Below are 21,256 nucleotides of genomic sequence, written 5' to 3'. Positions count from 1 at the left end.
CTAGCTAATTAAAAGAAAAAAACGCCTTGCTACCCTTGCAATCTCTTATTTTTAGCGCCTTAGCTCTTTATTATACTTATTATAGCTATATTTATTATTATTATATCTTAATTTATTGCTTATTATTCTTAAGCTAAGAGCTTTGAAAAGTATAAAAATAAGTTTATATATTATTAATGCTTAAGGTTTTATGCCTTTAATTTATAAATAATTTAATAATATATATTTATTACTTTATTATAATTTATATGCAAAATTAATGCCTTAATAACCTTATTATAAAGCTATAAAAAAATTAATTATAAGAGTAATTTAATTTTATTTTACTTAATTATTTAAAACTTTTAACTTATATTATTAATTATTTAAATTAAATATAAAATTAAGTAAAGTTATTATAATTTTATATTTAAAATATTTTAAGCTTAATTAAAGTAATTATTTATTAATATAAGTTTTTATAGCAATATTTTAAATATTTATAAAATTTATTTATATTAAAGCTATTTTAAGGTTTATTTTATTTATAAAATGCTATAATATATAATTATATTTTAATAAATAATTAATTTTATAAGAAAATTTAATATTTTTAAAAACCTTTAATAAAATTTATATTACTTTATAACTTATATTATATTATAATTTTTTAAGCTAAAAAGGTATTTTAATTATTATTAAATAAGGGCTTAATTAAAAGCAATTTATATTAAATTAAAGGTAAGCTAAGAAAATTTATATATACTTTAAGCTTTATAAATTAATAAAGTATTATTATAAGGAAAAATATAATAATATTATTATTAATATTAATAAATATTATTATAAATAATTAAGAAAGTTAAGGCGCTTTTTAAGTATTTTTATAGCTTAATATTAAAGTAATTTAAGGGATTTTTAATTATATATTTTATAAAAAGATTAATATCTTAAATATAAAGTTATTTATTATTATAATATAAGTATTTTTTTTAAATATAATTTAGAAATTATAATTTAATGTTATAAGTTGGCCTTAAATATTTATTAAAAAGTACTTAAAAAGAGTTATAAATTGTAATATTTAAGAAGTAAATTAAGCCTTAAAAGGGCTTAACTTTAAATTTATCTTTTAAATATATATTTTATTATATAAGAGGGTTGGGTGTAATATAGGCTTGGCATGGGCATGTATTATAACTTGGGCAATAGCTTAAGCTCATTACATTTAAGCATAATATATTATATAATATTACTTATATATTTTTTATGTTTAATTAAATAATAAAGAGAAAAAAATAGCTTTCTTTTTATATATATTTTAAATAAATTAAAGCTAAATTAAGAAAGTTAAAAGAAGTGCATATAAAAAAGGGTTTATAGTGATATGTATTATGCAGGTTATTAGCGCGAAAATAATATGATTGATTGCATGTGAAAGTACTTGGCTAATTTACAACCCGGTGAATTACAAACCTGTCTCTCCCATCTGCTGCGTAATTATACTCATACGTTTTGGGCGAGAATAAAAGCGCGTTCACCACATTCTCAAGTGCCTTCATAGCGAGACATCCGAACTTTTTACATCATTGTCCACATATGTCACAGAATGTTTTGGATTGGTCGTATGACAACCCACTCCACACGTAGATTTTGCAGCGCATGCTGCCAAGACACGGGCCTCCTTACGTCAGCGACCTGTATCTCGAACCTTGAACTTTACTACTGTTGCCCCTCTTCAAGTGCCTCGGGTATCCCCTCGAGTGCCCGAGATTTCCGACAATTTTCTTTTCACATCCCAGAAGCCTAACACACGAGTGTTGTCTACTCACGCTGCTGCAACGATGGACACGACGCTTTCCCACTTTGTTGATTCCTTCAAGGGGACCCAGGGGGCTGCTCTTGCAGTAGCTCTGTCTTTTGGCCTGTTTCTACTGACGGTGTTACAATATGCATCCATGCCGCGGAAGTCAGTCGGGACGAGTCTGCCTCTCAAGATCGAAGCCGTAAGTCTTTGGAGTCCTGACTGGAATAATTTTCCCCAGCAGCATCAGGGGTGCTTGACAATGTGCAACGTGTTGATGATATTCGACAGCTATACTTCTATCCTGTCAAAGGTTTGAGGGGTTGTGAGCTCAAGCAAGGAAAGATTGGCCCCCTAGGCTTTGAATATGACCGAACTTTCTGCCTGCAAAAGGTACACCGCGATCCCGAGACCAACGAGGTCAAACGGCTTGAGACCATGCTCAGCGGCTTCCACCTCCGGATGGTACTGTTCTCGACTCGTCTTGAGGATTCCCCAGATGGTGAAGGAAGAGACATCGTCATCACCTGGACGGGGCCTGAGGACTCAGAGTCAAGCCACAAGAGTGGAAAAGAGATTCGCTTCCCGCTCCAGCCACAATCGAACGCCTTGAAGAAGGTGCACGTCGATCTCTTTAGCGCTACTACCGACGCTTACGATATGGGCGACAGCATCTCAGCATGGTTCAGCGGCTATCTCGGCTTCGAAGCCCGTCTCATTCATCTCGGGCAGAACTCCCGTCCCGTGCTCGGGTCAGGCGCACCACATGGCGAGCAGGCCGTCCGCAAGAGTCTGCCGCCGGTGGCACATGCAATTCACCGCTTTCTCATTCCACCATTCCTCAAGCAGAAATCCGAGCGTATAAGCTTCGCAGACATGGGACAGTACCTGGTCGTCACGTCCGAGTCCAACGCCGAAGTAGGCAGGCGGCTCCGCGAGACGGATCCGTCGGCGGGAGACGTGCAGATGGACATCACCAAGTTCCGGCCAAACGTTATCGTCTCCGGGAGCCCGGCGCCCTTCGACGAGGAGTACTGGGCGGAGCTGCGCTTCCCCGGCGGGACCAAGATGGCGCTGACTGGCAACTGCTTGAGGTGCCAGTCCATCACCGTCGACTACGAGACGGGCAAGCCGGCCGCGGATGTGAGGGGCCAGGCCTGGAAGAAGCTGAGCAAGGATCGGAGGGTTGACAAGGGCTGTAGCTTTATGCCCGTGTTCGGGAGGTATGGATACAGCCCTGCGTCCAACATCGGAAGAGAGATCCGCGTGGGCGACGAGGCTGTACTTACACGTAGGAACCGAGATCGGACCATAACTGGTGAGTCGAGTGCCTTTCTCGAACGGACACACCTGCTACAAAGATACCGACGCTGACATGGACCTGTACATCGCAGATTGGCCACTATCGAAAGCTGTGGCTACCATGTACGAACGGAGCTCAAAATAGTGTTTCTTTTAAACGCCTTTGAAATTCATTTCTTTTAACCGCTCTGAAATTCATTTCTTTTAAACGCCTTTGAAATCCATTTCTTTTAAACGCCTTTGAAATTCATTTCTTTACTCTGAACTACCCATAAAGGGGATACCGGGCAATATCTAGCCCAAAGTATGTGTATTCTAGCCCGGGAGGTGTGACAAATAAAGATTGGCGTTACAGGTGCGACCAACTGTGAACCGTGTCTACCCCCAATTCCACTCTAATGAACTCATCTCCAAATTAACTTTCGATTGAATGTTAGCAGGAGATGTTCAGTGTCCAATGAAGGTGAATTCGGATAATACCAAGAGGGCGATCCTGCAAGACACAGGGCTAAAGACAACGTTATAGGACAAGCAGCCCAGTATTCGAAGATTCGATGAATTAATTTTACAGACATACAGGAAGCCGTGCCGTGTCCCAAGTGACACGACGTTGCAAACTGCGACAAACCTGAAAAGCCGGCGCCGACTTGCATCATCGGCGACCGTATTCGTCCCCCCCCCCTAAACCTCAGCCAGGAATTCAGCAATAACCTCCTGTATCATCTTGACTGTCCAGGACCAGACGTTAGCAATCATCTGAATGCATACTTTCGCTTGAGCCAGGGCCTCGAGAAAACTCACTTCGTCTTGGTAACTCCCATCAGTGTCCGAAGTCGCCGGCCTCGCGTTCGTGGCCGCGGAACGGGGAGGGCCAGCCCTCTCCTTGCCCTTGCGTGTCTTTTTGGCCGAGCCTCGGTGCGCCCCGTGCTCCCTTTGCAGCCTCTCGTTGGCGCCCTTGACTCTATCCTCGGTCATGTCGCCGCTAGGGTCGCTGACTATGGGGTGCAGCAATGTCAGTTTCGGGCCGCCCGGGGCCGGCACTCCTTGGAACGATTCTTACCGCGATATGTGTATTCCATTTGGACGTCTTCAAAGGTATAGATCCTCCTTGAATCATGGCATGGCTGCCCATCGTCGTTGAAGTGGTCCATTGCCACGTTGCCCTGTAGGGGGGGATACAAGAATGGTGCTCGCTGTCCGGGGCCGCACCGCACCACGAAATAGCCAGGGCCGCATTGTTTGTCCTTGAATATGTACTGCTGTCCTTCTACCTCCCAAAAGTCAACGGACTTGGTCACTGGGCCGGCAGGTTGCGGCGCAGTCGAGCGCTTGGCCTTCTTGATCGGCGATTCTGGAGTGAGCGGGGGATCGACCTCCACAACGTCCAGTGACCGTTTGGCGGTCTGCAGCAGATCCAAAGACCCATGATCTGTTTCAGGAGACGCATCCCCCACGGGCGGTTGTTCCTGGGCGTCCTGGTGTCTGGCGCCCTTTGGCCCGGCCGGAGTCACTGGTGTCAGCGGCGCCGCTGGACGCGGCGGAGGGGCCATTGATGATTCCCCACGGCGGTAGGTCGATGGGCGAGGCTCTACATCCATCGTGACGGATCGATTATCATCATCGTCGCAGATCACAAGTGCCTTCTGGACGACGTGGCTGGGGTACTGGTTCACCAGCGGGTCGATCTGGGAGATCAAGTCAAGTGCCCCAGGGAACCTGTCGTCCAAGAATTGGCGGATGATCAGCTCTGCTGTGTCATCTCTTTCGAACCTGGCCAAGACGCTGAGCATTCCGGCATGGGCCAAGGAGAAGCCTTTCATTCCTTCTTTGATCATGTTCCAGTGTCTGCTCATCTCCTCATCGAGGATCGGGTTCCACACACTCCTGACCTTTTCGATCTCACGGAATTCTGCGTATGCTTTTGGAAGCTTTTTGATGATGGAATCGCTGATAGACGTCATGATGGCTGCTGGCAAGGTCTTCGGATGATGGTATATGTCTCCAGGGGTGAATGTGGACCTGTAGATGACAACGGGGTCAATCCCATTTGGCCAGGACATGTGAAGATGAAGCTGATGACAAGATGTCTTTTACTTCAAGACGAATTTGTTAGATGAAGTGGAAGCATACGGACCGATGTTGACTGTTAGACTCAGACAGGGGAGGCACGTGTACAGATACAGGTGTAGACACAGGTGTATAGTATATATGATGATGGCAACCCGATAATCACTGACATCGGGAAGAATGGGATAACAGCAAACGGAGGCTCACGGAGGGTATGTGTACTATTTGTGCGAGACTACTTAGACTAAACAATGTGTGTCTAGGCGCCAGACCGCTGACGGCCTCAAGGCAAACGCTCCCCTCATAGGTCTGCTCCCCTATCAAACTCATGCGCGAGCAAACCAACAGGACAACCACGACCATTCAGAATCTGCCTCACGAGGCTGGCAACATCGGATTATCCACCCAGTGAAAAGTCATCCAGGCCGTGGAGGGAGGGAACCAACCGTGCCGCAGTCGAGAAGGCTGCAGATCGGGCCCTGCAGGTGCTGCTCGCTTAAGCATCCCGCTTGCGGCTGGGGGGTTGGCTGGAGAGGTCGAGCCGCTGCGGCCCCAGGCAGCAGCCGCGGAGAAACGGCATTGGTGACGTTTGTGGAAATATATCCAGCCAACAGTCCCCCCTCTATGTTTGAGCAAAGCGCCTTGCCTCAGGTGGTTCAAGCTGAAGATGCACTACCCATACAGGCTGTGCCAGGCAATCGTAGCGTAGGCAATGCTTGTCAATTCTGCTCATGTCAGAATTATTTTCAGCTCGTTGGGGAGTTCAGCGTGTGCACTCCAGTGGAGATAGAGTGGCACTGCCTTATACATCGGTCCTGGGAGGATACGTGGAAGTATATACTGACACAGGATTTTGGATGACCTGAATGGCCCGATGCAGAGCTGATGCAAAGCACTAAGTTCGAGTAACATGGTCAGAAGGTTCAAATTCTTCTGTATTTCAGCGCTTTGCCGTGCTAGGTATCATAAAGCAGGCAAGCAGCTACGACAACAGACCGCTGTTGACTGCTTCTGTGCAGCCGATATGGAAATGGGTAACAAACAAGTGCAATCAAGACCTTTAAACCATGAGTCAAACGCTGAAATCCAGATAATGAAGGAAGCCAACCATGAAACCGTTGCCTGACCAACCCCGACCAACCTGACAATGCCTTTGCCAACGCCAATTGTTGTCCCTTGATGTCCAAAAATTAGTGTACTTCTCTCGCGTAAAACAGGATGGCGCCCGTCTATCGCCGTCTCTTCTTTGTGCATGAAAGCCATACGATCTTGCCTATGCCCAACAAAGCCGCATCATGTCATCACCAAGACTTGGTCTTGTGCGTCAAGCTCAGCAGTTACAATCAACTCCGTAAACCAATCAAGGTCCTCGCGACTGATGATGGACTTGAGCGTTACCAGGCTCTCACCTCTACGAGGTGGAAGCCCTGGCTTCCGCCATAGCGGCCTTTGCAGCCTGTGCCTCAACCTTCTCGGATACGGTCTCCCACCATGAAGCATGTGATTCTCGGTCAACAGCCCCAACCTTGGACATCTCATCGACCATGTCTCTGACACGATCCACAAATTCAACCATGCCAGAGCTCGCCAGCTTCTCACCTGCGATGCTCGTGGCCTTGGCCTTCTCACTCGTGCTGCCCGCCGCGATGCGCCCTAGGATGTGGTCTCGCAATCGTTTGAGCAGTAGCCGCAGGACTGGCTGGCTGGGGTCATGGGCGTTCGGGTCCCAGGTCTCACTGGGATCTGGTTGCTGGGTATTTGCAAGCTCGATATGCGCAGCGACAAGTTTCTCGACGAAGCCACGCAGATGGCTCTTGGTCGTCGACGGCATCGACCTCCCGGCCTCAAGAGCTGCCATGATGCCGGCGACAGCCGCCTCTTGGGACTCGGCATGGTCAAGCACGTTCATGATGCGCGCTGCCTCCATCCGCCACGGCGCGCGGACGTCGCGTTTGAGAAGGTTCTTGCACTGCAGGAGAATCCCGCCTGTGGTGACCATGTTGCGTGTGAGGTGGCCATACTTGCGTATGCGCTTGTAGTCGAGCTGCAGCATCTCTGGGATTTGACCGTAGCGCATGGTGCTGGGCTGTGTGAAGATGTCAACCAACATGTGAGCGTAAATCTTCTCGGCCGTAGGCCGGTTCTTCGGGTGGTTGATGTTCTCGGGATCACGGCGAGCTGTCTCGGCCATGACCTTGCTCCTCGCCGCCCTCCAAGCTGTCTCGGCCGCGAATAAGCCGTGCTCGCCTTGCTCGATTGCGGTAGAAAACGCTTTGGCCTCGTAATCGGGTGCGTGCTCCAAGAGTTGGGGACCGACAAGTTGCAAAAGGTGGTTGGCGTAGTCACTCAGCATGACATCGATGAAAAGGATCAACGCTTCAAGACGGTCAACATAGCTGCCTTGGCTGAGCTTGTTCTCAACCAGGTCTTTCACCTGGTCGTCACGAACAGGGGCGCACAGTTTTGGCATGAGCGACCCCATGGACGAAAAGAAGCGTTCGTACGAGAAGGATCCATTTCGGAATCGTTCCTTGAATTCGTCGATGTCCAACAGTTCGCCAATAAAGTTGTGCATGGAGTTCCCAGGCTTGAGGAGCCGTTGTAACTTCTCGCGAATGTGCTGGGCGATCCTGAGGAGAAGCTTGAACTGCACGTGACGTGAATGCTCATCTGTCGCGTGAATCGTGGCTCTCATCTGTCCGAGAATTGGTTGAAGCGCCTTTGTTTCAGCCTCCACGAAATCGTCCGCGACCACACGATACTCTTTGTTTATGGCAAGTTCGTGGACGACGGTCCGATTGTCTGGCAGAAGCATACCTTTCTTGATGGGTTTCGGGCCTTGTGGTCTGCTTGCAGGAGTCGACGGCGGGGTGGGGTAGACGCCCGAGGCATCGCTCCTTGGGCTGGAAGGGTGGCTTTTGGCGGTGCCCAGGTCAGCCATTGCCGACTCGGTGCTGATGGTCTGCTCAGCGACTCGCGGTTTTAGGTCGGCCTTTTGTTTCTTCTTGTTGGCAGCTCTTGCCTTCTTCGCCCTTAACCTGGCGTCTTTGATGACTTGAAGCCCGCGCTCCCTGCCTATCAGCCGACTGATTCGAGAGATGAGCATGAGCTGATTTGTCTTCATGCTCTCTTGGTATTGCTGCACCACGGACAGATCGCTCGTTTCCTTGACATGGTCCAGAGTAGCGTCGAGTTCAACTAATTGCCCCAACATCCCGTCAACCAAGGCATTCTTATCCCGGGCCTTCCAGTTGAAGAAAGCACACTCGAATTGGGAATAGACTTGAGGGAGGATTTGGGCCAGACCCGGCGGGATGGTGTAGTTATTGAAGCTAGTCAGCCGTGACATGATGTTCTCGAAGGAGATGAGCAAGTCCCGTGACCTCGCCACGAGCTCTTGACACTGAGGATCGGTCAGATTGTCTCGGGGAATGGGATGCGCCGGTGAGCCCTGGTCTGGAGGCATAATGTCGTAGGTGTTGCTAAGGACCTGAGCAGGATGACCCAAAATGAGGTATGCGCTCAAGAAGCAGCGGACTGCCTTCATTTGCTCGACTGAGTCCAGTCCGCCGTTTTGCAAGCCACACATGGCAAGGACACGAGCCGTGATCATAACCACCCTTAGTTGCCCAAGCTTCTCGGTGACCTCGTCATAGCCGGTCGTCTTGACGCCTTCAACAGTCAAGGCCAGCCGGGCAAACTCTTGAACCACCTTCCTCTTGGCCATGACGCGCCACCAGCTTTGTATCCTCCATGCGGCAGCGTCTCGGGTCAGCGGTCTCGACTCTGTTTCCTTGACCTCTTTGACGACAGACAAAGATTCGTCGGACTTCCTCGTGCTCACACTGGAGCCCCTAGCCCGGACATTCTGTCTTCGGAGTTCTTCGCGGCGCCTCTCAGCCTCGGCCTGACGCTCTTGCATCTGTTGGCGCATCTTGAGGGTCTCCTGCTCACGCTTCTCTCTGGTGGCCTCGGCGACGGCCTTGGCCCTCTTCACTTCCTCGGCGCATGTGGCGGCAATCTCTTTTAGGTTGCGCTCGCGAGCCAGGCGAGCAGCCTCTGCCCTCTCTTCGGAGATGACTATGACTCGGTCTTTGGCCCTGGCAGCGCGCAGGCGCACTTTCTCGACGTGGGCGGCACGGTCAGCAAGACGCTTTTGCCGATCCTTGAGAATAGCATCTCTGCGCTGGTGATTGGCGACATGTTTGCTTTGCGGACCGGCTGCGGCGCCGTGGGAGTTGGAGAGAGAGTGCAAGGAGGATAATGAGTTTCGGCGAGTGGAGGCGGCCGAGTCTTTTCGTCGTGACTGGGACGGGCGGTAGAAACGTGCTGCGAGGTGGGGAGGGGGTGTATAGACACGAGAGCGTGTGCCGTCTACTTGCAGGTCCAGGGCGTAGAGGAAGTCGTCTTCGAGAGGGAGCAATGAGACGTCAACGTCGACGTCTACGTCTACGTCGGCATCGACGTCGACGTCGGCTGTTTCTGACATTGGGGTACCCATGGATTCTTCAAGATTGCGCGAGGGCTCGGAGAGGTCTAGGGATGGCCGCCGCATTGCGTGGATCGCAGGATGTGAAGAATGACGCTCTGTATCGGACCCGGTCGCTGATCGCATTCAATTATAGGTACTATTGAATCTTTCGTGAGGGAGGGGTATGCGGTGTTCGTATGAAGAAGGTCGGAGTCTGCGGTATCCCAGGTCGAGGGCGTCGGTGTCCGGGCGATTAGGAAGTGATATCGATACGCGTGAGAAGGGCCCCGGACAGCCGTCAAAGAGGACGTGTGTGACGGTACAGTCGCGGGAGAGATCCCTTTGTTGTGACGACTAAGAGCAGGGGGAGGCGAGGAGGACTAGGTCTAGGAGGAGGAGAAGGGGGAGTGATGCCGTTGGTAAGCAAGCTGGGCGCAGCTGGGCAGAGTGTCTAGCCGAGTTTGGTCGAGGTGATTGGTGGTGGAGCTGACGAGTTGGGGACGAGGTGAGAGAGGGAAGCAGCGGAGCAGGAGTGAGGAGGTGGAGTGCGGGTTCGGACTGGGCCCAGGCTGGGCTGGGCTGGGCAGGGTGAGGGAGGGTTGGCGTCAAGGTTGGTCGAGGTTGGCGACCTTGGGACTGTGGTCTTGTGGGCGTGGGCCTTGGCCGCTTGGCGTCAAACAGGTGGCGCGGGAGGTCAAAACAAGCGAAGGATGAAACCCACGGCTGAAGTCAGTCGTGCTTGGCGGAGACACGACAAAACCTTGTTGGAAAGAAGAGACCGAGCAGGCAGTGTCGGAGTAATACACGGTAGAGGGAGGAATGCTGTTGGCCCGCCGGCACTACTACCTGCGACCCGCTACCCAGCAGGTGGTAGACTAGGTATCTACAGAGGGAGGCGGGAGGGGCAACGTAGGGATGGGCAAGGTCGTGTCTGTAGTCTGTAGTGTAGGACGTTGCTGAGGCGGATCTTGTTAGGGATGATAAATTGATGTTGAATGTTTTAATGTGGTGCTACATACAGCAGTCTGGGGGCGATGGCCGAGATGCCCACGAGATGGGAGCAAACAGTCGCTCATTGCTGACTGATTGCTGGTGAGTGGGCGGATGGACGGGGAAAGAAGGCTGGGGAAGGTTTGCTGTGCACGCTTCCCGCGCCCTCCAGCACGCCCAGCCCGCCCAGCCAGAGCAATGACGGAAGCGGCCAAGCGGATTGTGAGTATCTCGGGAAGCAACGCCACTGGGTCCCGTCAGTTCCTGCCCGCCTTTCTTCAATCTCTCATCCTCTGCCGGCCGGTACGTACCCAGGCACGTATCCCCACTGCTGTTGTTTGCGCGCATCCAGATCAGGCATCTCACGTTATTCATTCCCTGCAGATCCCACTGCCCGCCCTTCAGAAACCTGGTCCGCAGTACATAGTACAGCACCTTGTATACTCGGTCGTCGAGATCCCCAGCCCTATCAACAATAGTCTACCTATTGACGTCTGTGACTACCCACCTAGTAGTACCGAGCAAGTAGTACTTGTCCTCCATTCCTCATGCTCAGGTCCAACGCGAGCTGCTAATAAGCTTAAAGATCTCTGTGTCCCCGCCTGCCGTGACCCGGACACGGCCGAGGGCGACGCATAATCTTCGGGATCGCAAGTGTCCCGAGGTGTGCGGCCCCTAGTAATTGCCATGGACGTTCTTACAGAGTATCCAAGTACTCATGCACATGATATGTGTGCACGTAGTATACATCTGTACGTATGCGTGCGTGCGTGGGAACACGGCAGCCTGCTGTGACATGTCCAAAGAACAGCATGCCATGACTATCACCTTGGCACGCCACCGCTTCCTGGCCAAGAGGAAGCCAAAGTCCGCACGAACGAGTGGCAGCGAGCCAAGGCGATTTAATCTGAGCTAAACCCCGTATTGTAGCCTGCTTGCTATGCATCCACGCGCCCTCACCACGTACGCGTGCAGCTAGTTATTCCCGGCTGAGCCGCTCCAAGAGCCCATCGAGTCAGTCCCGATCGACATCCTTTGCACCTCGCGATTGGATCTGGCTCTCAGTCCGGCTCGCATGCATTTACTGTGTCTAATGCAGTCCACCACAGAGCAAGAGAGGTTGTGTGTTCGGCCAGACAGAAGATCGGCCGACGTTTGATCACCCTTTCTTACTTCGACCTCGGCGAAAGGACGACTGAGACTCAGCCTCGAGGGGGGGATCGCCCACCCGCCAAGACGTGACAACGAACCTCACCCGCTACCGCTGCTCCCAGCCAAGGTCGTCCCATCTCCGTGCCACGCCGTGGATGATTCTGGCCATGGCCTGGCACGGCGGCATGGCATTGCGAGATGAGACCTGACGAGCGATGAGCCTTGAGGCTCATCTGGTCAAGGAGCATAGAAGGCTGCCGAGCCGAGCGACTAAGATCTCGGCCCCTCCTGCCACGGGCTCATGCAGACTAAGCTTTTCATGTTGTCAGTTGCTCGTTTGTTACTGTCGTCATCGATTAGAGCCCTGTTGTGCTTAATCCAGGAGAGACTAATCACAGTCTTGTAATACGTGTAAAGCAACGTTCGTGCCCAGACTGGTGTTCGGTCAATCGGCACCAGCTGCATAGACACAGACACGGACACGGATTGTAGATGTCGGGAGCAGTACTGATATTTAGACCTTGTAGAGAGCGAGATTGCTGATCGGCACCGAGGTCGGCTGGTCGGCGCTGGTCGGTGAAATGCCGAGCGTTCCTGCATTCGCAGCTCGGTCGGTTCTGGTGGGGGCTGCAGTGAGCGCGCAGGTTGTCGTTTCACGGCCGAGAAGGCTTGGGGTTAACTCGCATGATCAAGTCTGTCCCTGATCAGATTATCTAGACTATCCACCTAACTCTGCTGTGCCTCTCTACTGCAGGTGTATGTATGTACTACTGTAGTGCCTATACTCCTTGTACAGCCCTCCACGCCAACAGACAATCGGACAGAGTACATCCGAGTAGGTATCTTGCTCTACCAACCCTGCCCACTGCATAGTACCATAGTCGTCTGCAAGGTGCTGTTTTTCATCTCGTGCCTTGCTACCCAAAATACACCCGGACAGGAGCCATGGACGGCCAGTAGGCTGGGGCTCAAGCTGCTGGAATAGGCAGGTGGACACGCCTGCGCCCACTACTCGCTGCTCAACTCGGTTTGTGTCGGGCAGTTGCTGCATCTGTCTACTTGTATAGACTGCACACAGCACGTGCCTTTGAGCAGCAGCGGCACGATGAAGGCACAATCTGTGTCTTCGGGTCTCCGCCTGCTAGCGGTGGCAACCTCACCGCGCGCCTGCTCGTCAGCAGGCACAGTCTTCCCAGCTACATCTATCAGGTCTTTCCGCGCCTCTTCTGCTTCTTCTGAGACATGGTCACCTGCGTCTGTCCTAACCAGCCATTGCTATTCGCACCCTGCCGACAACCCCAAGTCCAGGAGCGGGATCATAACCAGGAATAAGAGCAGCACCGGCTCAGCTTTCCTGCCATCCTGCCCAGGTGCTCCAGCCGGGATCAGACTTTTCCACAACCTCAACAGCACTGCTTCCACACTGTCTTGGCACCATCCGGGTCGCTCTGGCCTAACAAAACAGCTTCCTGGCCCTGCGCATCCCCTCGCTACAGCTTCCTGGTCTCGCCCACTGAGAGCCCCACATTTCACCGCAACATCGACGCGGGGTCACGCAACCTGTGCTCTGGCCGCAGAGGATCATCTCGGGAGCATCTCGACAACCCACAACACCACCAGCACCTTCGATATGGGCGACAGAGACCTCCTACCCGACAGCTTCAAGGCTGCTCACTACGACCTGAAGCTGACCAACCTCGACTTCAAGGACTGGTCGTACAATGGCTCCGTGACGTATGCCATCCTGCCCCTCATTGCTTGCTCGCCCATGAGCTGTGCGCTGGTGCCCCAGCTAATCTTCTCCCAACAGCATCGCCGGAAATATCACCAAACCCACCAATGAGATCGTCATCAACGCTCTCGAGCTGAACCTCAGGAATGTCAAGGTCTCTGCCGAGTCTGGCAAGGCAAGCACCTCATGGAGCTCCTCAAAGATCTCCTACGACACCCGAGCGCAGCGGGCCACCATCTCCTTTGATGCTGAGCTGCCCATCGCCAAGGCCACCCTCACCATCGACTTTGACGGCGTGATCAACCATGACATGGCTGGTTTCTATCGATCCCAGTACAAACCTGTGGTCCCAGCTGCCGCCTCCGTTCCCCGTGATGATGAGTTCCACTATATGACCAGCACCCAGTTCGAGAGTACCGATGCCCGCCGCGCTTTTCCCTGCTTCGATGAGCCGAACCTCAAGGCCACCTTCGACTTCGCCATTGAGATCCCCACTGACCAGGTTGCCCTGAGTAACATGCCCGTCAAGGATACCCAGCCGACTACGGAGGGCAAGCAGCTTGTGTCCTTCGAGAGAACGCCGGTCATGTCCACGTACCTGCTCTGCTGGGCAGTTGGTGATTTCGAGTACGTAGAGGCCTTCACAGAGCGCAGATACAACGGGAAGCAACTCCCTGTGCGCGTCTACACCACTCGCGGCCTGAAGGAGCAAGGCAATTGGGCGCTGCAACACGCCCCCAAGATCATCGACTTTTTCTCTGAGCAATTCGACATTGACTACCCTCTTCCCAAGAGTGACATCCTGGCTGTCCACGAGTTCACGCATGGCGCAATGGAGAATTGGGGTTTGGTAACGTACAGGATGACAGCTATCTTGTTCGATGAAGAGAAATCCGAAGCCCGCTTCCGGAACCGCATTGCCTATGTTGTTGCTCATGAGCTCGCACACCAGTGGTTCGGTAACCTCGTCACCATGGACTGGTGGGACGAGCTTTGGCTCAATGAAGGATTTGCGACGTGGGCGGGCTGGTTGGCCACCGACCACCTCCACCCTGACTGGGAGGTCTGGCCACAATTCATCAACGAGGGCTTTGAGACGGCACTAAAATTGGATGCTCTCCGCTCTTCACACCCCATCCAGGTTCCTGTCCGCGATGCTCTTGAGATCAACCAAGTCTTTGATGCTATTAGCTATCTGAAAGGTTGTTCTGTCATCCGCATGCTGGCCAATCACCTTGGCGTCAAGACTTTCCTGAAGGGAGTCTCCATCTATCTGAAGAAGCACACTTACGGCAATGCCAAGACCGTGGCCCTGTGGGAAGCCTTAAGTGAAGCTTCCGGCAAAGATGTTCCGGCCCTGATGAAGCCGTGGATCGAGAAGATCGGCTTCCCCGTCTTGACTCTGGCCGAGGAACCTGGTCAGGTCACCGTCAAGCAGTCACGCTTCCTCTCAACCGGCGACGTCAAACCCGAGGAGGACTCGACAACCTGGTGGGCTCCCCTAGCCTTCGAGGGCAAGGTCGGTGCTGAGGGGGTTCAAGCTCTCGCTCTGACCGCCAAGGAGGACACTATCCGTGACGTTGACGATGACTTCTTCGTCCTCAACAAGAACGCGCCAGGCTTCTACCGGGTGAACTACCCACCGCAAAGATTGCAGAAGCTTGGGACACAACTGGACCGCCTTAGCACGGAAGACAAGATCTTCATCACTGGCTCGGCCGCTGATCTGGCCTTCTCCGGCTATGGCACGACCCCCGCCTTGCTGTCCTTCATTCAGGGCTTCAAGGACGAGACCCACTATCGTGTTCTGAGCCAGGCTCTGGACTCAATTAACGTGGTCAAATCCATCTTTGGTGACGATGACACCATAAAGCAGGGCCTGGAGAAGTTCACACTTCGTCTGATCGACAATGCCTTGAAGAAGGTAGGCTGGGATATTCCTGCTGGCGAGGACTTCAACACCAGCCTGCTGCGAAAGCGCTTGCTTCTTGCAGCCGGGACCAATGGACACCCTGGGTAAGTGGACCTGACCTGGGAGTTATTCCTAATGGATATAATTTCGGGGTACTGACCGCGTATAGTGTGACTGAGGAGGCCCTGAAACGGTTCTCGGCGCACTCGGCCTCTCCCAAGGACAACCCGTTGCACGCCGACCTTCGCAGTCCAATCTACCGTGTTGCCTTGAAGTCTGATCCTGCCGGTACAACCGCTTTCCTGAAGGATCAATGGTACACCACGGATGCCGTCGATGGCAAGGAGGTGTGCCTCACTGTCCTCGGCAATTGCACCGACGAATCCATCATCACTTCAACTCTCATCCCATTTGTGTTCAATCTCTCACCACCAGCACCAGCCTCTGACTCTGTGCCCGCTGGAGACGCGCATTACCTCTCGAGCACACTGGCCGCGAATCGTGTGGCTCGCCCGCTCCTGTGGCAATTTGTCAAGGACAACTGGGCCCAAGTGGAAAAGAAGCTTGGTGGCAACCCTATCATCCTGGATCGCTTCGTCAACGTCACTCTGAGCAAATTTACGACCTTCAAGGATGTCGATGACATCGATGCGTTCTTCAAGGACAAGGACCGCACCGCTTTCGATCGCACCCTCGAGACGGCCAAGGATAAGGTCCGTGGACGAGCTGCGTACAGGGAGAGAGATGCAGATGTGCTGAAGGAGTGGTTGAGCGCCAACGGGTATACCTCATAAGCAATCGGGACCTATGTGTTTTGAGAATCGGGGTGGCAAGGACAAAAGTTTGTGGAATTACCATGCCAGCCTGGTCTGGATTGAATTTGACTAGGTATTCAAACGATCTATAGACCGTGGTCCTCTTTTTTGGTGCCATGCAGATGACCGTCGCATCGAAGGACCATAGAGTTGTCCTCCCCATTAAGCTGCTCGTCCTCAGCGACCAGCACTCTCACCCCCTGAAACTTGGCCCTTTCTTTTGTAACTTCCCCGTTATCATCACCCATCCAATTCCCCTGTTGCATCTTGATGACCTCCGCAAACATCTCAGCAAAAACAAACCCTGGGTGCTCTCCATCCCACCCCAACCTTTCCAGGTCGAAAACCTCCCTCCAGACTTTGCCCACACCTTGAATCACATCCGGTCTCCTCATCTTCTCCTTCTGCCACGTCTCTCCGTTGCGAAGGGCTCGGTAAAGACCCTCATCTCTCCTCTCCATTAGATCCTTCGCCTTTAAGGAGGGGGGTTGAGAGTCGCAACGTCCCGCGCAGTAGTCGACCAGGTACAGCACCTCGAGGTCATGCTGCATCGTGCAGGCCAGGAACGCGATGTCCTGCATGATCAAGCTGCCGTCATCGTTGCCCCCAGCCTCCTCCTCATCGGGCCCCTCCTCCAACACCTCCACCTCGGCTTCGCCAGCCTGTTGCTGCTCCTCATCGTCCTCTGCCCCGTCCCCTCCCTGTTGCTCGCCGCCGTCGGCCACCCCGCGCGCCCACAGGTCCGGCCACAGCTGCGACACGTCGATGGCCACCCTCCTGGCTCGGTGCAGCGCGCCCGCAAGCTCTTGCGACCAGATGCTCTCGAAGATGGCGCTGACGGGGCTCGTGAGGCGCCCGCCGTCCGGGAAGCGGAAGGCCGGGGGCTTGAAGCGCAGGTACAGCACGTCCTGCGTGTTGTCGTATGTGATGCTCGCGCAGCCGCGGGCCGTGCTCGGCGCCCCGAGGTAGATTGTGTTTGTGTCCCCGCTGCTGCTGCTGCTGCTGCTGCTGCTGCCGCCGCCGCCACTGCGGGCTGTGGGCATGGACCTCCGTACTGTGGCTGCCGCGTCGATGCATGTTGCTGCGAGGCCCGCGCGGAACTTGTACATTGACGGGTCGGAGCGGAAGCGGGCTCCCTGCGTGGACACCTCAGTCCCTGGGGACGCGGCATCCTCCGTGGTGGTCGTGGCGAGTGGAGATAGGTAGAGAGTGTCGGTGGCCTCGTCGAGGTATATTGCTTCTCTTTTGGAAAGGGAACGATCTGTCTCTTCGTTGTTTTCCATGTGGCTGTCGGAAGTTGGTGAGGCTATTGTCGTCACCGTAGACTCAGACACACACGGCGGGACGCATACGTCAAAGAGGTGCATCGCCGGCTGGGTGGCTATCGTCGACTCCCATATCTGGAGCTGAATCTCAGGTGGTAACTCCGGAAATTTCGTAAAGGCCATGAGAGAAGTCATCTTGTCTTGGTCGATAGTAATAATCTTTGCTGTGATTAACGTCTTCAAAGTTGCTCGGTTGCTGTTCACGGCTGGTACTCAAATGGAGCACCTCATGCCAGACGCTGACACGGTTTCTCTAAATTTCATGCGAGAGCTTAAAGCTGAGCCCGGACCACGCGAGGCAAGATCTAGTATAAGTATCATATCGAGAAGAGCGTTCCCCAGACAGATGCAGCTTGAAGCATACCCAGGCTTCCGACACAACAAGAGACACCATCCCAGGCCTAGGGGTCGGGTGGAAGATCATGTAAACAAAGTTATTGGGTGACAGAGTTCAATTGAACAGTGTCAGCCGGGCCATCAAATGGGACACGTCCAGCAATTGGGGCCGAAACAAGTAACGAGGGCCGGATGGCGGCCGCGCCTGTGTCGGCCACCATGATACTCGTTATTGATAGGTCAGCACAGATTTGGCCGATTTGATCTTCGCCTCATAACTTCGAAATACGAGCCTTGGGTTTCCAATAGTCATTCTTGTTTCGAAATATTAATGATTCTGGCTGTGTTGCGGCCACTGATGAACTGGGTAAAATGTTCGGGAGTGGAAGGAACATGCGTTCATTTTCCATTTGAGAAGAGTCAGCACCTTGAAATGCTCAACGGGATCGGGATCTGGACTTGGCAGAGGTCGACCAAGACATGGATCAAATTTAGGCAAGCAATCTTTGCACGAGATGTAGAAAGCTTAAAAAGAGTCAGAGTTGTTCTCAACATGAATTGATGTATCAGTTCTATCTGGATGCCTCCATCGGGCCAAGAGACACGGACAGGTTCAGATATGCGCCGAGAGGTATTGTACCAGGAGGGAAACGTGGTTACATTGAGATTCTGCTAGATCTATATCATGACTTGTACTTCCATCGCTTCGAGTCACAATGCTTTGTAAGGATGATTTGTTTGAAGGCGAACATAGACAACACTTGTTCCACAACCTCTGCGCAGGCGTCACACAGCTCGCCGATTCAGTCATACATGTGTAAATATGCGTGACTAACATACTCAGCACGGAAATGCTTCTAGAAACCCTCGTGCTGTTCTGCAACATCTTTTTTCTCGTGGTTATCAGGTTATCCTCACCCTTCTCACACTCACGGTCGGCTGACGGGGTGCAGATTTAAGACCCCTGCTCCCATCCTGCAGGGACTCCCTGTGACGTCAGTCCACACTGGCTTACTCAACTGTCACTCGCGGATTTGTTAAGGGTCGTCATCCGCGCGATCGAACTCCCAGGCCCAGGCGTGTCTTTATTTTGATCATATATCGACAAATTGCGGTACCTGGGACCCTGGCCATATCTTTTACTAGCTGGATATCCTCTGTGCCACAGCAACAATAAACTTGAATTCCGAATACTTTGTTCCACCACGGTACGTTGTGCCCACCCAGCGCCAACTTGAACAGATCTGGACAGTCACACACAGACACGCCCGCCAGCAAGACATGCCAGCAGGGCATTCCAACTCCATCTTCGAGAGCAACCGCAGAGCAGCCAGAGATGGCGAGGCCCTATTATGGGGCGCGCTTTGCGACGAGCCCGGCACCGTCGCGAACTACTTGGAGAAGGACTGTGTCGTGATGAATCCCCTGCTCCACCCGGACAAGTCCTTCGAAGCACTTACGGCAGAGTCAGACCCGTCGCTGTCCGACGCCCTGGAGAAGCTGGCCTCCTCCAAGCACCGGTGGACCAGCTATGTGATGCACAGGCACGACCCCACGCCCGCCACCGCGAACGTCGAGATGTTTGCGGTACAGATCATGTACAGAATGACGCTTGTCCGGGAGACGACCCATCGCCATCACCACCGGCACGGCAAGACGGAGGGGGAGAAGAGCAAACCCGACCTGCAGAAGGTCGACGCGTTTTGCACGAGCACTTGGAGACAGGGCTCCAGCGGAGGCTGGAAACTTTGCTCACAGCAGTTGATACCCGTGTAGGCTGCAGGAGTGATTCGATGTGTCTGATGGCGACAGCTGTGGCGACCTCGCTTTTTCAAGTCTTTTTTCATATATGCTTATATTTAATTACTTCAGTTACATCGATACAAGCGAAACGAATAACGATCAACTCTTAAACGTGGCAAAGATTCAATTTGTAATTATTGCCGCAGACGACGAACACATCCTAATAATATGTCGGGGACCAGAGTCTACTGAGTGGCGCTGTGATTCAGACCGAATTTAACATCTATCGAGCATCCTGTCCTCAGCCTGAGCTTTCCTTATCTTTGTCTCGAGTCTAGCTATGGATTCTCGACGGTTGACTTGCAGATGCGGAGGAAGACCGCGTAGAAATAGTGTCATAAGATCCACCGTCTTACAATTCAACCTTGGTTCCATCACCTGGATCCACCTCTGAACCGACAGGTGAGCTCGTTTTCTCTTTGATGTAGTTGAAGTCAACATAACCTGAAGCAAGAACAAACTGCTTTACAGGGCTGTCATCGGGGTAGCTACAACACCATAGAATTAGCAAGCCTGGGCGACATTCCATTGCCAAGGCTCCAACAAAAAGTCGAACTCACCTCAGAAGCATCTTAGCAAGCACACGCTCTCCCAACAAGGTTGCCGCCACCATCCCGACGATGACGGGCACGCCAGCAGGGACCCCGGCCTCCCACACAGCCAGGCTCGCAGACATGACCATCGTGAGCTCAAACTTTGTAGCAAAGTTCTTCATCTGCCCCAGGCGCGGGTCCATGACAGGCAACGCCTTCTCGGTCAGCCGGAACCAGGCGAACCAGTTGAGGAACTTGACGCTGGCCCTGAAGAGCCCGGCATCTCTGCCCCCAAACCAGGACGCCGCGAAGACGACCGCGTGCATCAGGACCGCCGCCTGGAAGCCCGACCGGATGACCGCGGTCGAGTACGGGCTCCTGGACCGGCGCAGCTCGAGGAGGAACGAGCTGACGTTGAACAGCGCGAAGAGGGTGAGGTCGGTGGTGTCCGGCTTGGGCCACACGCGCAGCGCGGCGTAGCGGGCGTGGTAGCGGAGGACGTAGAGCGGGCCGGCGAAGATGTGCGCGAGCATGGGGAGGTAAGGGTAGCCCCTCGCGCGGGTGAGTTTGGCGGAAGAGTACGAGAATGTCTGGACGAGGAAGGGCGAGTACATGACGAGCACGAAGAGCGTCTCGAGCTCGGGCCGGTACCGTGAGAGCACGGAGTAGGCTGATTGTGCCAGCCAGTGCATCTGGAGGCCCAGTGGGCCGGAGATAGGGCCGGACGGTATTGTGGTTGAGTTCATTGCGGAGGGGCTACTGACACGCCTTGTTGCTTTTTTGCGAGTGACTTCACAGGAGTACTCCGGGTAAGTCAGAAGATGTCTTTCCTTGAGCTTCTTGAAGTGGGGTGTGGACAACACTTTAATAAGTCAACCAAATTCCTTCCAACTGTTATTTGAACATACCGCTCGACTCATCGGCGCCTGTTCCGGCTCTGCCGTTTCACGGTGTCCATATTAGGGCTGACAGCTAAAGTGCAGGAGCCACGCTACCACCCTAGGCACGGTTTATTTTGTTTTAGCATCCAACAGA

General features: G+C 52.5%; 7 protein-coding genes across 7 annotated transcripts; 3 read left to right on the top strand and 4 right to left on the bottom strand.

The window, feature by feature from the left end:
* Positions 1 to 1,823: 1,823 nt before the first annotated feature.
* On the top strand, positions 1,824 to 3,230 carry INS49_011548 (uncharacterized protein; the record flags this gene model as incomplete). Its single annotated transcript, XM_043172261.1, has 3 exons — positions 1,824 to 1,985; positions 2,075 to 3,101; positions 3,178 to 3,230. 3 exons carry the CDS (start codon positions 1,824 to 1,826, stop codon positions 3,228 to 3,230), a joined length of 1,242 nt encoding a protein of 413 aa, XP_043024006.1.
* A 536-nt stretch (positions 3,231 to 3,766) lies between these two features.
* Positions 3,767 to 5,046, bottom strand: INS49_011547 (uncharacterized protein; the record flags this gene model as incomplete). Its single annotated transcript, XM_043172260.1, has 2 exons — positions 3,767 to 4,080; positions 4,146 to 5,046. 2 exons carry the CDS (start codon positions 5,044 to 5,046, stop codon positions 3,767 to 3,769), a joined length of 1,215 nt encoding a protein of 404 aa, XP_043024005.1.
* Positions 5,047 to 6,563: 1,517 nt separating this feature from the next.
* On the bottom strand, positions 6,564 to 9,707 carry INS49_011546 (uncharacterized protein; the record flags this gene model as incomplete). The annotated part of the gene is made up of 1 exon (XM_043172259.1): positions 6,564 to 9,707. The coding sequence occupies one exon, from the start codon at positions 9,705 to 9,707 to the stop codon at positions 6,564 to 6,566; it is 3,144 nt and encodes a 1,047-aa protein (XP_043024004.1).
* Positions 9,708 to 13,395: 3,688 nt separating this feature from the next.
* Positions 13,396 to 16,203, top strand: INS49_011545 (uncharacterized protein; the record flags this gene model as incomplete). Its single annotated transcript, XM_043172258.1, has 3 exons — positions 13,396 to 13,499; positions 13,576 to 15,513; positions 15,579 to 16,203. 3 exons carry the CDS (start codon positions 13,396 to 13,398, stop codon positions 16,201 to 16,203), a joined length of 2,667 nt encoding a protein of 888 aa, XP_043024003.1.
* A 107-nt stretch (positions 16,204 to 16,310) lies between these two features.
* On the bottom strand, positions 16,311 to 17,507 carry INS49_011544 (uncharacterized protein; the record flags this gene model as incomplete). Its single annotated transcript, XM_043172257.1, has 1 exon — positions 16,311 to 17,507. The coding sequence occupies one exon, from the start codon at positions 17,505 to 17,507 to the stop codon at positions 16,311 to 16,313; it is 1,197 nt and encodes a 398-aa protein (XP_043024002.1).
* Positions 17,508 to 19,166: 1,659 nt separating this feature from the next.
* Positions 19,167 to 19,661, top strand: INS49_011543 (uncharacterized protein; the record flags this gene model as incomplete). The annotated part of the gene is made up of 1 exon (XM_043172256.1): positions 19,167 to 19,661. One exon carries the CDS (start codon positions 19,167 to 19,169, stop codon positions 19,659 to 19,661), a length of 495 nt encoding a protein of 164 aa, XP_043024001.1.
* Positions 19,662 to 20,040: 379 nt separating this feature from the next.
* Positions 20,041 to 20,967, bottom strand: INS49_011542 (uncharacterized protein; the record flags this gene model as incomplete). The annotated part of the gene is made up of 2 exons (XM_043172255.1): positions 20,041 to 20,176; positions 20,249 to 20,967. The coding sequence occupies 2 exons, from the start codon at positions 20,965 to 20,967 to the stop codon at positions 20,041 to 20,043; spliced, it is 855 nt and encodes a 284-aa protein (XP_043024000.1).
* Positions 20,968 to 21,256: the final 289 nt, after the last annotated feature.

This window comes from Diaporthe citri, assembly GCF_014595645.1.
Source record: "Diaporthe citri strain NFHF-8-4 chromosome Unknown scaffold_5, whole genome shotgun sequence".
NCBI classification, from domain to species: domain Eukaryota; kingdom Fungi; phylum Ascomycota; class Sordariomycetes; order Diaporthales; family Diaporthaceae; genus Diaporthe; species Diaporthe citri.
The sequence above is the reverse complement of the archived record's forward strand: the minus strand, read 5'-3'. Positions and strand labels throughout refer to the sequence as shown.